At 41.8% G+C, this 10,526-nt stretch overlaps 2 protein-coding genes across 2 annotated transcripts in view; one reads left to right on the top strand and one right to left on the bottom strand.

The window, feature by feature from the left end:
- Window positions 1-3,150, top strand: part of LOC122324601 (mitochondrial basic amino acids transporter-like) — a 6,342-nt gene extending 3,192 nt beyond the window's left edge. The window contains exon 3 of the mRNA XM_043219136.1: window positions 810-3,150. Coding sequence (XP_043075071.1) covers window positions 810-1,580 — 771 coding nt within the window. The 3' untranslated portion in view covers window positions 1,581-3,150. The remainder of the gene's footprint in view (window positions 1-809) is intronic.
- Window positions 3,151-3,198: 48 nt separating this feature from the next.
- Window positions 3,199-9,526, bottom strand: LOC122324600 (myosin-6-like). Its single transcript, XM_043219135.1, has one exon. The coding sequence runs from the start codon at window positions 9,219-9,221 to the stop codon at window positions 3,411-3,413; it is 5,811 nt and encodes a 1,936-aa protein (XP_043075070.1). The 5' UTR covers window positions 9,222-9,526; the 3' UTR covers window positions 3,199-3,410.
- Between the last annotated feature and the right edge of the window lie 1,000 nt (window positions 9,527-10,526).

Genomic DNA, 10,526 nt, shown 5'->3' with positions numbered 1-10,526 from the left:
TTGATCCAAATTACATTTAAAGTCAAGGCTGAAAATTAATCTTAATTTTGGGATGACAATCCTTTTTTAGACACAAAGTTTGAACTATAATATTGTTGAAACAACAATTTTTTTTATTCTTAAATTTGAATTAATATTTTAGCCACCTTATATTGCACTTTATATTAATATTTGATTTTGATTATATGATGTATGTATTATATATTATTAGTTACCTTTTATACTTTTGTTAGGGTAAAATTATTGCATAGTTGTTAAAACATGCATTTTATTCTCGATCGCCACAAATAAAGTATTTTTTGAATGCTATGGCATCAAATGATAAATAAATAAAATAAATAAACACTTATTCAAACACTTAACTCTGCTTTTGATTTCTGTGCACTTGTGATCCTGGAAAACAAAACCAGTCATACGGGTCAGTTTTTTTTAAATGCTTTTTATGCATCACCTGAAAGCTGAATAAATTTCCATTCGTTTTATAGCTTGTTGGGATAAAAAAAAAATACTTGGTTGCGAGCGATGCATCTATTTGAAAATGTAAAGGAAAAAAAAAACAACTAAATATTGAGAAAATTCTTTAAAATTGTCCAAATGCTAAAGTTCTTAGCAATGCATATTACTAATAAAAAATAAAGACAGTAGGAAATTTGCAAAACATCTTCCTGGAACGTGATCTTTACTTAATATCCTAATGATTTTTGGCATAATTTTGAGCCATACAATATATAGGCTATTGCTATAAAATACACTTGTGCTCCTCATGACTCCAGGGTCACCTGGGATGACTTTTTTTACATTTTCCGCAGATGTTTGGCCTTTATAAAGGTATTGGGTCACCCATGATGGGCCTGACGTTCATCAACGCCATCGTCTTTGGTGTTCAGGGCAACGCAATGCGCAAGTTGGGCGAGGACACGCCCATAAACCAGTTCCTAGCCGGAGCGGCGGCCGGCGCCATCCAGTGCGTGATCTGCTGCCCGATGGAACTGGCCAAGACCCGGATGCAGATGCAAGGAACGGGCGAGAAGAAGTCGTCCTCTCGGAAGGTCTACAAAAACTCGCTGGACTGCCTGGCTCGCATTTACCAGCGCGAGGGTTTGCGCGGGGTTAACCGAGGGATGTTGACGACTCTCATCCGAGAGACGCCGGGATTTGGCGTTTATTTCCTGGCGTACGACCTCCTGACGCGATCGCTGGGGTGCGAGCCGGAGGACCCGTACTTGATCCCCAAGCTGCTGTTCGCTGGAGGCATGTCGGGAATCGCGTCTTGGCTTTCGACGTATCCGGTGGACGTGATAAAATCCCGCCTCCAAGCCGACGGCGTCGGAGGAAAGTACCAGTACAGCAGCATCATGGACTGCACGAGAAAGAGCATCCAGCGTGAAGGTTGGCGGGTTTTCACACGCGGACTTACTTCCACTCTTCTACGCGCTTTTCCGGTCAACGCAGCCACTTTCGCAACGGTAACGCTCTTCCTTTTGTACATACGCCCGGACGAGGGATCGAAGGATTGCGAAGCGGCTCCAGCTTCGCATCAAGCGGCGTTGCAGCAGCAAGCGCAACCGTCCAGTCTGTGAGTAACCCCGAAATACTGGGATAGCGACTAGCGTAGCACTTCCCGAAATAATGGCTGACCTGTTACTAAACGAACAGTTGCTGCGCATCGAGCACATCTGTCCACTGTAAACAGAATTGCACAACCTTTCTATCCATACAATGACTTGAGCTCCGCATCTGTAAATATATATAATATATATATTTTTTATATTTAATGATATTTAACGAAGACGTTCCCTGTGTCTGCCTTACGAGAGCTGAGCGAATCCGACCTCTGGTAAAACTTGATTTGACCTTGCAAATTATTGCTACACTGAAAAGATTCCAGTGTCTAAACAAATGCTCAAGTTTAGTTAGGGTGGACACCAGTTGATGCAAATGAAAAGAAGGTTTCAGGTCATTTGTGTTTTTCGCTGGAAAGTTTTGGGAAAATAGTTACCAAGGACTTTCCCAGCCTCATTTTTGTTTGCATCAAACTTAGCATGGCCTCTAGCCTGACTAAGTTAATATCCCAGACACAAGATTAAATTTGTACTCTCAACCCCACCCAGTCATAAACAAATACGGTTTTGGCAATGGGGAATTTAGTCTTTGTTACTGTGATGTTTTTAATCTGAGGAGTGAGAACCTTTTAATGGAAGCTGCTGGTGACATTGTGTACAAGGTCGCAATATCTTGGCCAACTGTAAAAGTTGTGCAATCAATATGGTAGACGCCAAATTACGTTTGCTGAAATTTCTAAATCACTGAGGAGCTATTGATGTTGTCTTTCATTTGGTTCCTGGTGTACTGAAAAGAGAATAAACCAAAGGTTTTTGCCAGATAAATCAAATTCTGTCCCCCTTGTTTTATGGTGTATTATCTCCAAAATGAATGCAATATTTGCATGTTCTCTGTAACTTATTAAAGTGTTTGGATACAGATTGTATCTGGTCCACTGTAATAATATCTAAACTGCTGTTAAATGACCTGCTGTGTTTAAGTAACGTGTTTTGATTTACAGAAGCATGCGGGTTGTCTTCAAGATCAATATATTTTATGCGTGTATATATATCAAGGCTTGAATTTTAGATGGATGTGTAAATAGAGTTCCATGTGGTTGATTTCCGAGTGCTGAATGTAGGAGACTAAAACATGCACTTGGGAAAGCAGTAGACAGAAGAGGTTTGCAAGGCTTTTAAAGAATGTGCTGCTCATTTTGTAACGGTTATGGATTGTACGTTGAATTGAATGTAAATATGTAGTATTCCATTAAAAAGGGAAGTTTAGACATATGCATTGAAAACAAAAATGTTTTGTGTGATATCTGTGAGAAATGTAAATAGTGTATGTTACAGAGTTAGATCGGTTTCAAAAGTACTAAATTGGTTTTAATTTGAATAGTTTTAGTTTTCTTTCTTTTTCAGATTTGTTGTTACTGCCGTTGCCGAACGGATGGATCAGTATTGAATCTGATTAAATGTCTGTCCTATTTTTGTATGAAAAAGATTAGTTCTGCTCTGCTCCCATTTGAAAAGTGATTGGCCTCAACCAATTCATAAATTGCTTTTGGTCGGCTAAAGTATGTGAAAATAAATGGGATAAATTATACATCTTGTGTCTTTTTTTTGTCTTTACATGTCAACAACAAGTTGTATATAATGTGGTAGCATAAACCACAAACATTAGTATTTTATTTCATTTTTAACATAAAAATGCATTTCAGGTTCTAAGACAACTGCCTTTTATGTTATTTTGTTCAGTCTCATTTATGGTTTGACTAATGTTAATCCATAGAGAAGTACATGCACTAATTTTAATACTAGTGAACAAACAATTCTAGGTGAGATTGCACAACTGCTCAAGACACATTACTCATCCTGGGATTTCTTTCCAGGCACACCATCTCTAGTTTTAGCACGCAGTTTGTTTACTTGAGATTCTGCAATGTCTGCCCGCTCTTCTGCCTCTTCTAGCTCATGCTGCAGTTTTCGTAATTTGGCCAGGTTGGCATTTGCCTGTTCCTCTGCTTCTTCGGCAGAACGTTTGTAAGATTTTACTTTCAGTTGTAGCTTGTCCACCAAGTCCTGCAGTCTTGCCAAGTTCTTGCGATCCTCGTCCGTCTGATAAGTTAGCTCCTTGATGCGTCGCTCATACTTTCTCACACTTTTAACGGACTCCGAACCTCGCTTTTGCTCTGCGTCCAACTCATTCTCAAGATCACGGATACGTGCCTCCATTTTCTGTAGCTGCTTTTTCCCTCCTTTCATTGCTACTTGCTCTGCTTCATCAAGACGGTGCTGTAGGTCCTTAATTGTCTGTTCCATGTTCTTTTTCATCCTTTCAAGGTGTGCGCTAGTGTCTTGTTCCTTCTTTAACTCCTCAGCCATCATGGCTGCATCAGTGATGGCTTTCTTTGCCTTTTCTTCTGCGTTGCGGTTCTCTTGCACCAGCTCCTCCACTTCATTTTGCAGCTGAAGCAGATCTGTCTCTTGCTTCTTCTTTTGGTTGATGAGGCTGGTGTTTTGAGAGTGCAGAAGTTGCATCCTCTCGGTTGCTTCAGTAAGTTCTTGTTCTGCTAGTTTGCGACCTCTCTCGGTTTGTTCTAGCACTGCTCTAAGTTCTTCAAGTTCTGCTTGAAGCAGGTTGTTTCTGCGCTCCAACAGGGCAATGTTTTCCTTGAGATCATCATTACTGTGGAGTGTGTCGTCTAGTTGGACTTGAGTGTCCTTTAAGCACGACTGGATCATCTTCAGCTGCTTCTGAGCATCTGCTGCCTGCCTGTTGGCTTGGCTTAATTGAATTTCCATTTCATTAAGATCTCCCTCCATCTTCTTTTTTACTCTTAGGGCCTCGTTACGGCTTCTTGTCTCTGCCTCAAGGGAGGCCTGCAAGGATTCAACCATACGCTGGTAGTTTCTTTTTGCTTGTTCCATTTCCTCATCCTTCTCAGCCATCTTGCGATCAACATCTGCCTTCAGCTGGTTGAACTCCAGCTGAGCTCGTAGGATCTTACCTTCTTCATGCTCAACTGAAGCATCAGCTTCTTCTAGTGCAGACTGTAACTCTGCTTTCTCCTGTTCCATCTGTTTCCTCAGTTTTTCTAACTCATGGACACTCTTCCGTCCTTCTCCCACTTGATCTGTTAAGTCTGAGATCTCCTCCTGTAGGTTCTTGTTTTCCCTCTTGATGGTCTCAAGATGATCTAGAGTTTCTTCATAGGAATTCTTCAGTTTAAAGAGCTCGGTACTTAAGCTGCGGGCTTCCTTTTGTGCTGCCTCAAGCTCACACTGTGACTCTTCGTACTTTTGTTTACACTCCGCAATGACTTTGTCAAAGGATCTCTGTTTTTTGTCCAGGGCCGCTGATGCTGCATTTGACCTTTCAAGATCTAGCATCAGATCCTCAATCTCATTTTGCAGGCGATGTTTTGTTTTCTCAAGAGATGAACACTTTGCATTCACTGCTTCCACTGCTTCCTCTGCTTCTTGCAATTTTTGTACAAGTTTCTTCTTGGCTTCCTCCAGTTCCTCTGTTCTCTGAATTCCATCAGTCTCATACCTTGCCCTCCATGTTGCTACCTCAGTATTGGCCTTGGATAATGCCCGTTGGAGCTCAGCTTTTGCTTCTTGTTCCTCCTCAAATTGCTCTCTTAGTAAGTCACAATCATGACGGGCTGACTGCACAGCATGAGCAAGTGCATTCTTTGCTTTCACTTCTTCCTCAAGTTGCCTTCTCATGTCTTCAAGTTGCTGGGTGTAGGAGGTCTTTCCTCTAGTGAGTTGGGAAATCAGACATTCCTTCTCTTCCAATTGTCGTCCAAGTTCCCCATTTTCAGTCAGCAGCTTGGCTTTCTGGGTAGACAAATCATTCAGAGCTCTCTGGGCTTCTTCAGCTTTTGACCTATGCTCATTCATCTGATCTTCCAGTGAACGGCACATCTTTTCGAGATTTACCTTGGCTTTTACCACACTCTCCATGTTTGAGGAAAGGTCATCCAATTCTAACTTGAATTCAACTTTTTCCTTCTCCAACTTTTGTTTGACCCTTTGCAAATTGTCAATCTGTTCTCCTAGTTCAGCCACACTGTCTGCATGCTTCTTACGAAGGGAGGCAGTAGTGGCCTCATGCTGAAGAGTTGCTTCCTCAAGGTCCCTGCGCAACTTTTGAAACTCTGACTCTCTTTTTTTATTGAGTTCTACCTGAGCACAGGTGGCCCCACCCGCCTCTTCCAGGCGCTCACTGATGTCCTCCAGTTCTCGAGAAATATCAGATCGTTGTTTCTCGACCTTTGCACGAGCCGCACGCTCCGCATCCAGCTCCTCCTCCAGTTCTTCAATTCGAGCTTGATTTTCTTTGAGTTTTTTCTGCAACTGTGCTGAAGCTGTTTGCTCGTCTTCAATCCTTCCATTTAGCTGATTCATTTCAAAGTCTTTCTTTTTAAGTTTTTCCTCTAGCTGCTGTTTGTCATTCTCCAAATCCATTGCATTTTCTTGAGTCAATTTCACGTCTCCCTCCAGTTTTCTTTTGCTGCGCTCCAAGTCCATCCTCACTTTTTTCTCTTGCTCCAATGAGCCCTCAAGGTCATCCACCTGTTGTTCAAGCTTAGCTTTTGCTTTTGTCAGTGTGTTTACTTTGTCTTCCTCACTTTGAAGGTCATCCAGTGTTTGCTGGTGAGCCTCTTGCAGAGATTTTTTCTCTTTGGTGAGTTTCATTATGTTTTCATCAAGAGATGCCATTTCTTCGGTTAGATTCTTTACTTTGTTCTCAGTGGCATGTTTTTCCTTTTCCACCTTGGCCAATGTCAGCTCCAGGTCATCTATATCTCTCTTGAGTTCAGAACATTCATCCTCCAACTTGCGTTTCTTGGCTGTGAGGTCTGCGTTTATCTCTTCTTCATCTTCTATTCGTTCTGACAGCTCTTTGACTTTTGCTTCTAGCTGGATTTTGCTTTTTATGAGCTGTTCACATCGTTCTTCAGCATCTGTAAGAGTGTCTTGCTCTGATTGCACCTGAAGAAGCAAATCATTCTTCTCTTGAAGAAGACTGACCATCTTCTCTTCCAACTCTTTCCTCCTGGCTTCAGATTTCTCCAGTGCTTCTTTTAGCTTGCTGAATTCATCCTTCATGTTTGCCATCTCCTTTTCAGACTCTGCACTCCTTAGTAAAGGTTTTATCTTAAAGAACAGTTTCATCCATGGCCAGTTTTTCACACCCAGGAAGGAACGAAGGTTCCACTGGATGACCATGAGGGCATCTCTTCGTTCCACCAGTTTCTGATACTCAACTCTCATCAGTAACCCACGAGCATAAGCTTGGATCCTCGTAAGGATGCGAGCGAGTTGGTCGTCGCGCATCTCTTCTAACGTACCGAGCAGGCCAGCTTTAAAAAAGACTTTTGTGTGGCCAAATTTATATTGCGTGTGGTCAATGTCTAGTGAGCCTAACAGCTTCTCTGCACTTTTCTTGTTTTCAATGAACTGACCTTCTGGGATGGCAGATGCATTTAGGATTCTGTACCTCTGTTTAAAATCGCCATAGAGGATCCTGTTTGGGAAACCTTTCCTGCAAATTCTGATACCCTCCAGTACACCATTGCAGCGAAGCTGGTGCATGACCAGACAGTTGTCCATGATTCCAGGAATCTTGCTCTCATTTGGAATCAAACAACGGACAAAGTGTGGGTGCGTGGTTTTCAAATTTGTCATTAATTTGTTAAGGTTTTCTCTGTGCAGGGCAGACACGGTCTGAAACGATGAACCTTTTTTCTTGGCCCCTTTCCCACCAGACTTCTCCCCTCCCTCCGCTCCTGCATAGTTTGAGAAAAGATGACTCAACAGCTTCAAAGACGATTTCTGAAAAAGCCCAACTACAGTTTCATTCAGTGGATCTTTGTTTTTCACCAGCCAACCGGTAATATTATAGTCAACAGTACCTGCATAGTGGGCCAAAGCAAAGTGTGCTTCTGACTTTCCCTTTACAACTCGTGGCTTCTGGAAAATGTTTGTCTTGCCCAAATGGTTGTCATATAGCTTTGCTTTGAATGTCTGATCACTGGCCTTTGGAAACATGCACTCTTCCTCAAGAATGGACATGATCCCTAGGGGTTTCTCAATCAGATCGATGCAGGATTGCAGATCCATCCCGAAGTCAATGAACTCCCAGTCAATCCCCTCTTTTTTGTATTCCTCTTGTTCCAGAACAAACATGTGGTGATTGAAAAACTGTTGCAGCTTTTCATTGGTAAAATTGATGCAGAGTTGTTCAAACGTGTTGAAATCAAAGATCTCAAAGCCAGCGATGTCTAGCACACCGATGAAATATTGCCGATGTTGCTTCGTGTCAAGGGATTGGTTAATTCTTACCACCATCCAGTTGAACATTTTCTCATACACCGACTTTGCCAGTGCACCAATCGAGTAATATACTTGGTCCACACTCTGTCCTTTTGTAACATACTCATTGCCTACCTTGACCCTTGGATGGCAGAGTCCTTTGAGCAGGTCAGCTGAGTTCAGCCCCATTAGATAAGCTGCCTTATCTGCATCTTCAGTACCGTCAGGCTCTGCCTGCTCTTCACGCTGTTTCTGTTTGAACTTCATATTGCCATAGTGCATGATGGCACCCGTCAGCTTGTAGACCCCCATCTTTTCTTCAGCGGTGAAGCCAAGTACATCAAATGCCTTGTCAGTAGCTAACAGCTCCTCGTTGTCATTAATGGAAGCGACTGATACTTCTCCTTGGGAGATGTAAGAGTAGTCATATGGATTATTGGTGATTAACATCATGTCCAGCAGTTCAGGCTTTTCGTTGGACAGTATTTGGAAGAAGATATGGTAGTTCCTCTCAGCTTTCAGTTGAAAGGTCACCCGAGACTTCTCCAGCAGGTATGTCTCGATATCAGCCGAGGAGAGTTTACCGCTTGTCCCGAAATGAATGCGGATGAATTTCCCAAAGCGAGACGAGTTATCGTTTCTCAAGGTTTTAGCATTGCCGAAAGCCTCAAGTGCAGGGTTAGCCTGGATTATCTGATCTTCCAGGGTTCCCTTGCTGGTGTCTTTCTTTCCGGTCGCTCCGCCAGCAGCAGCAATGCTTGCAAAATACTGGATGACTCTCTTGGTGTTGACGGTCTTCCCAGCGCCGGATTCTCCGGTGATCAGAACTGACTGGTTCTCCCGGTCAGTTAGCATGTATTGATAAGCATTGTCTGAGATAGAAAAGATGTGAGGCGGGGCCTCTGTTCTCTTCTTACCTCGGTAAGCTGCGACTACTTCCGAGTCGTACACGGGTAACCACTTGTAAGGGTTGACGGTTACGCAGAAGAGCCCTGAGTAGGTATAGATCATCCAGGCTGCATAACGCTCTTTGAGGTTGAACAGCACCGCAGGCTCGTGAAGGAAAGTGAACATCGCCATATCTTCGATTTTATCGAATTTGGGCGGGTTCTGGGGATGGACGTCTCCATCCTTAACGGTCACGGTCCTCCCATCCTCAGTCTTTACAGTCACCTTGCCTCCTTCCTTGCTGATAACTTGCCCCTTCACATACTCCACCTTTTCATCCACAACAAAACATTCGGTCTTGATGTCGAAAGCTCTCGTCTGAGCTTCCAGACGCTCTTTATCAGACTTTCTCAGAAAGGGAGCGGCCTTCCCGAACTCTGCCATAAGAGCATCACCCATCCTGACTACTTCAGATTTCCAGGTACAGAGAGAGTTGATGAGCACACCTCGGTTGAGGAAGCTTTAAAGACGCAAACCACTAGTGCTTGGTTTTTATAGACAGTAATGGAGATCCAAATAAGGATGTGAAAGGAAAGAACACAAGGGCAGGGATTTTATCAAGAGTTAAAAGCGGTGTAGGGTCAGTAACAAGACCTTTAGTTGTTGATTTCCTTATATAGACAACAAACACCTCCCTGATTGTTTCCATCCTTTAGAAATATTAGATATACCTCTACCATTAAGCACGATGCTCAAATTTTCTTTGCAAGTAATGCAATATGACTCATCATATCTTGTGCATTTAATGATTTAGAAAAATNNTTTTTTTTTTTTTTTTTTTGGTAAAATCACATTAAATTGATCAAAAATAACTATATTTTCTAGCCATTTTTTATAACTTGTATATTTTTTATTCAGCAAAGAAGCAGTAAAATGGCAGCGAATGCGTTACTTTAATTTTAATATAATTAATAATATAATTTTACACCAGATTTCTACTTCTATTAAATGCTGTTCTTCTGAACTTCCTATTCATGAGAGAATCCTGAGAAAAATAATTTTGTGAATTCTTTTGTGATTTCTGAAAACTATTTCTAAAGAACGATTTAAACACACATTAACATATAAAACTATATTAAATTGTAATAACATTTCACTTTTTCTTACAGTATTTTATGTATCAGCCTTGGTGAGCAGAAGTAAATAATCAGTAAATGAATAAATTACTCTAAACTTTACACTACAGAACAGTCATATACATGCACATATGCCGATATAATCATCATTTAGGAAAATATGGCATGGCCAAAACTAAACAGAAAACATGTTATGTAATGTTCACATTAAGTAGGACAAAGATGTGCTTTAATGGGAGCTGAGAGCGAGGAACGTGTTTGTTTTATCAGCTCTCCTCTGACAGATGCTGGAGACGACAGGGAAGACTCATCGTCGCTCACAAACAGCCCTGAAATAGAACACAGGAATGAAAAGAAGGCTGTTCCTCTGCTGTTATCTGCCTCTCTGTACTGTCTCTGAGCCTCATTCATGAAACAAGAAATCTCTCATAAAGCCATTCTATGCAATTCACTGCAAAACCTCATGGTTTGTGAATGACTTGCATTATATGAATGAGGCCTGACGTTCCTAATAAAACGGTTTCAGCAAAGAGGAAAACCGTCCGTTTGAACTCATTTTCTTTATGCAAACTTTCATTTGAAAGCTCATTAAGGGTAGAATTATGACTCGATGTGCTGACGTGTTCAT

The sequence above is a fragment of the Puntigrus tetrazona genome, chromosome 20 (genome assembly GCF_018831695.1).
Source record: "Puntigrus tetrazona isolate hp1 chromosome 20, ASM1883169v1, whole genome shotgun sequence".
Taxonomy (NCBI): domain Eukaryota; kingdom Metazoa; phylum Chordata; class Actinopteri; order Cypriniformes; family Cyprinidae; genus Puntigrus; species Puntigrus tetrazona.
This window is presented reverse-complemented; position numbering and strand designations above follow the sequence as displayed.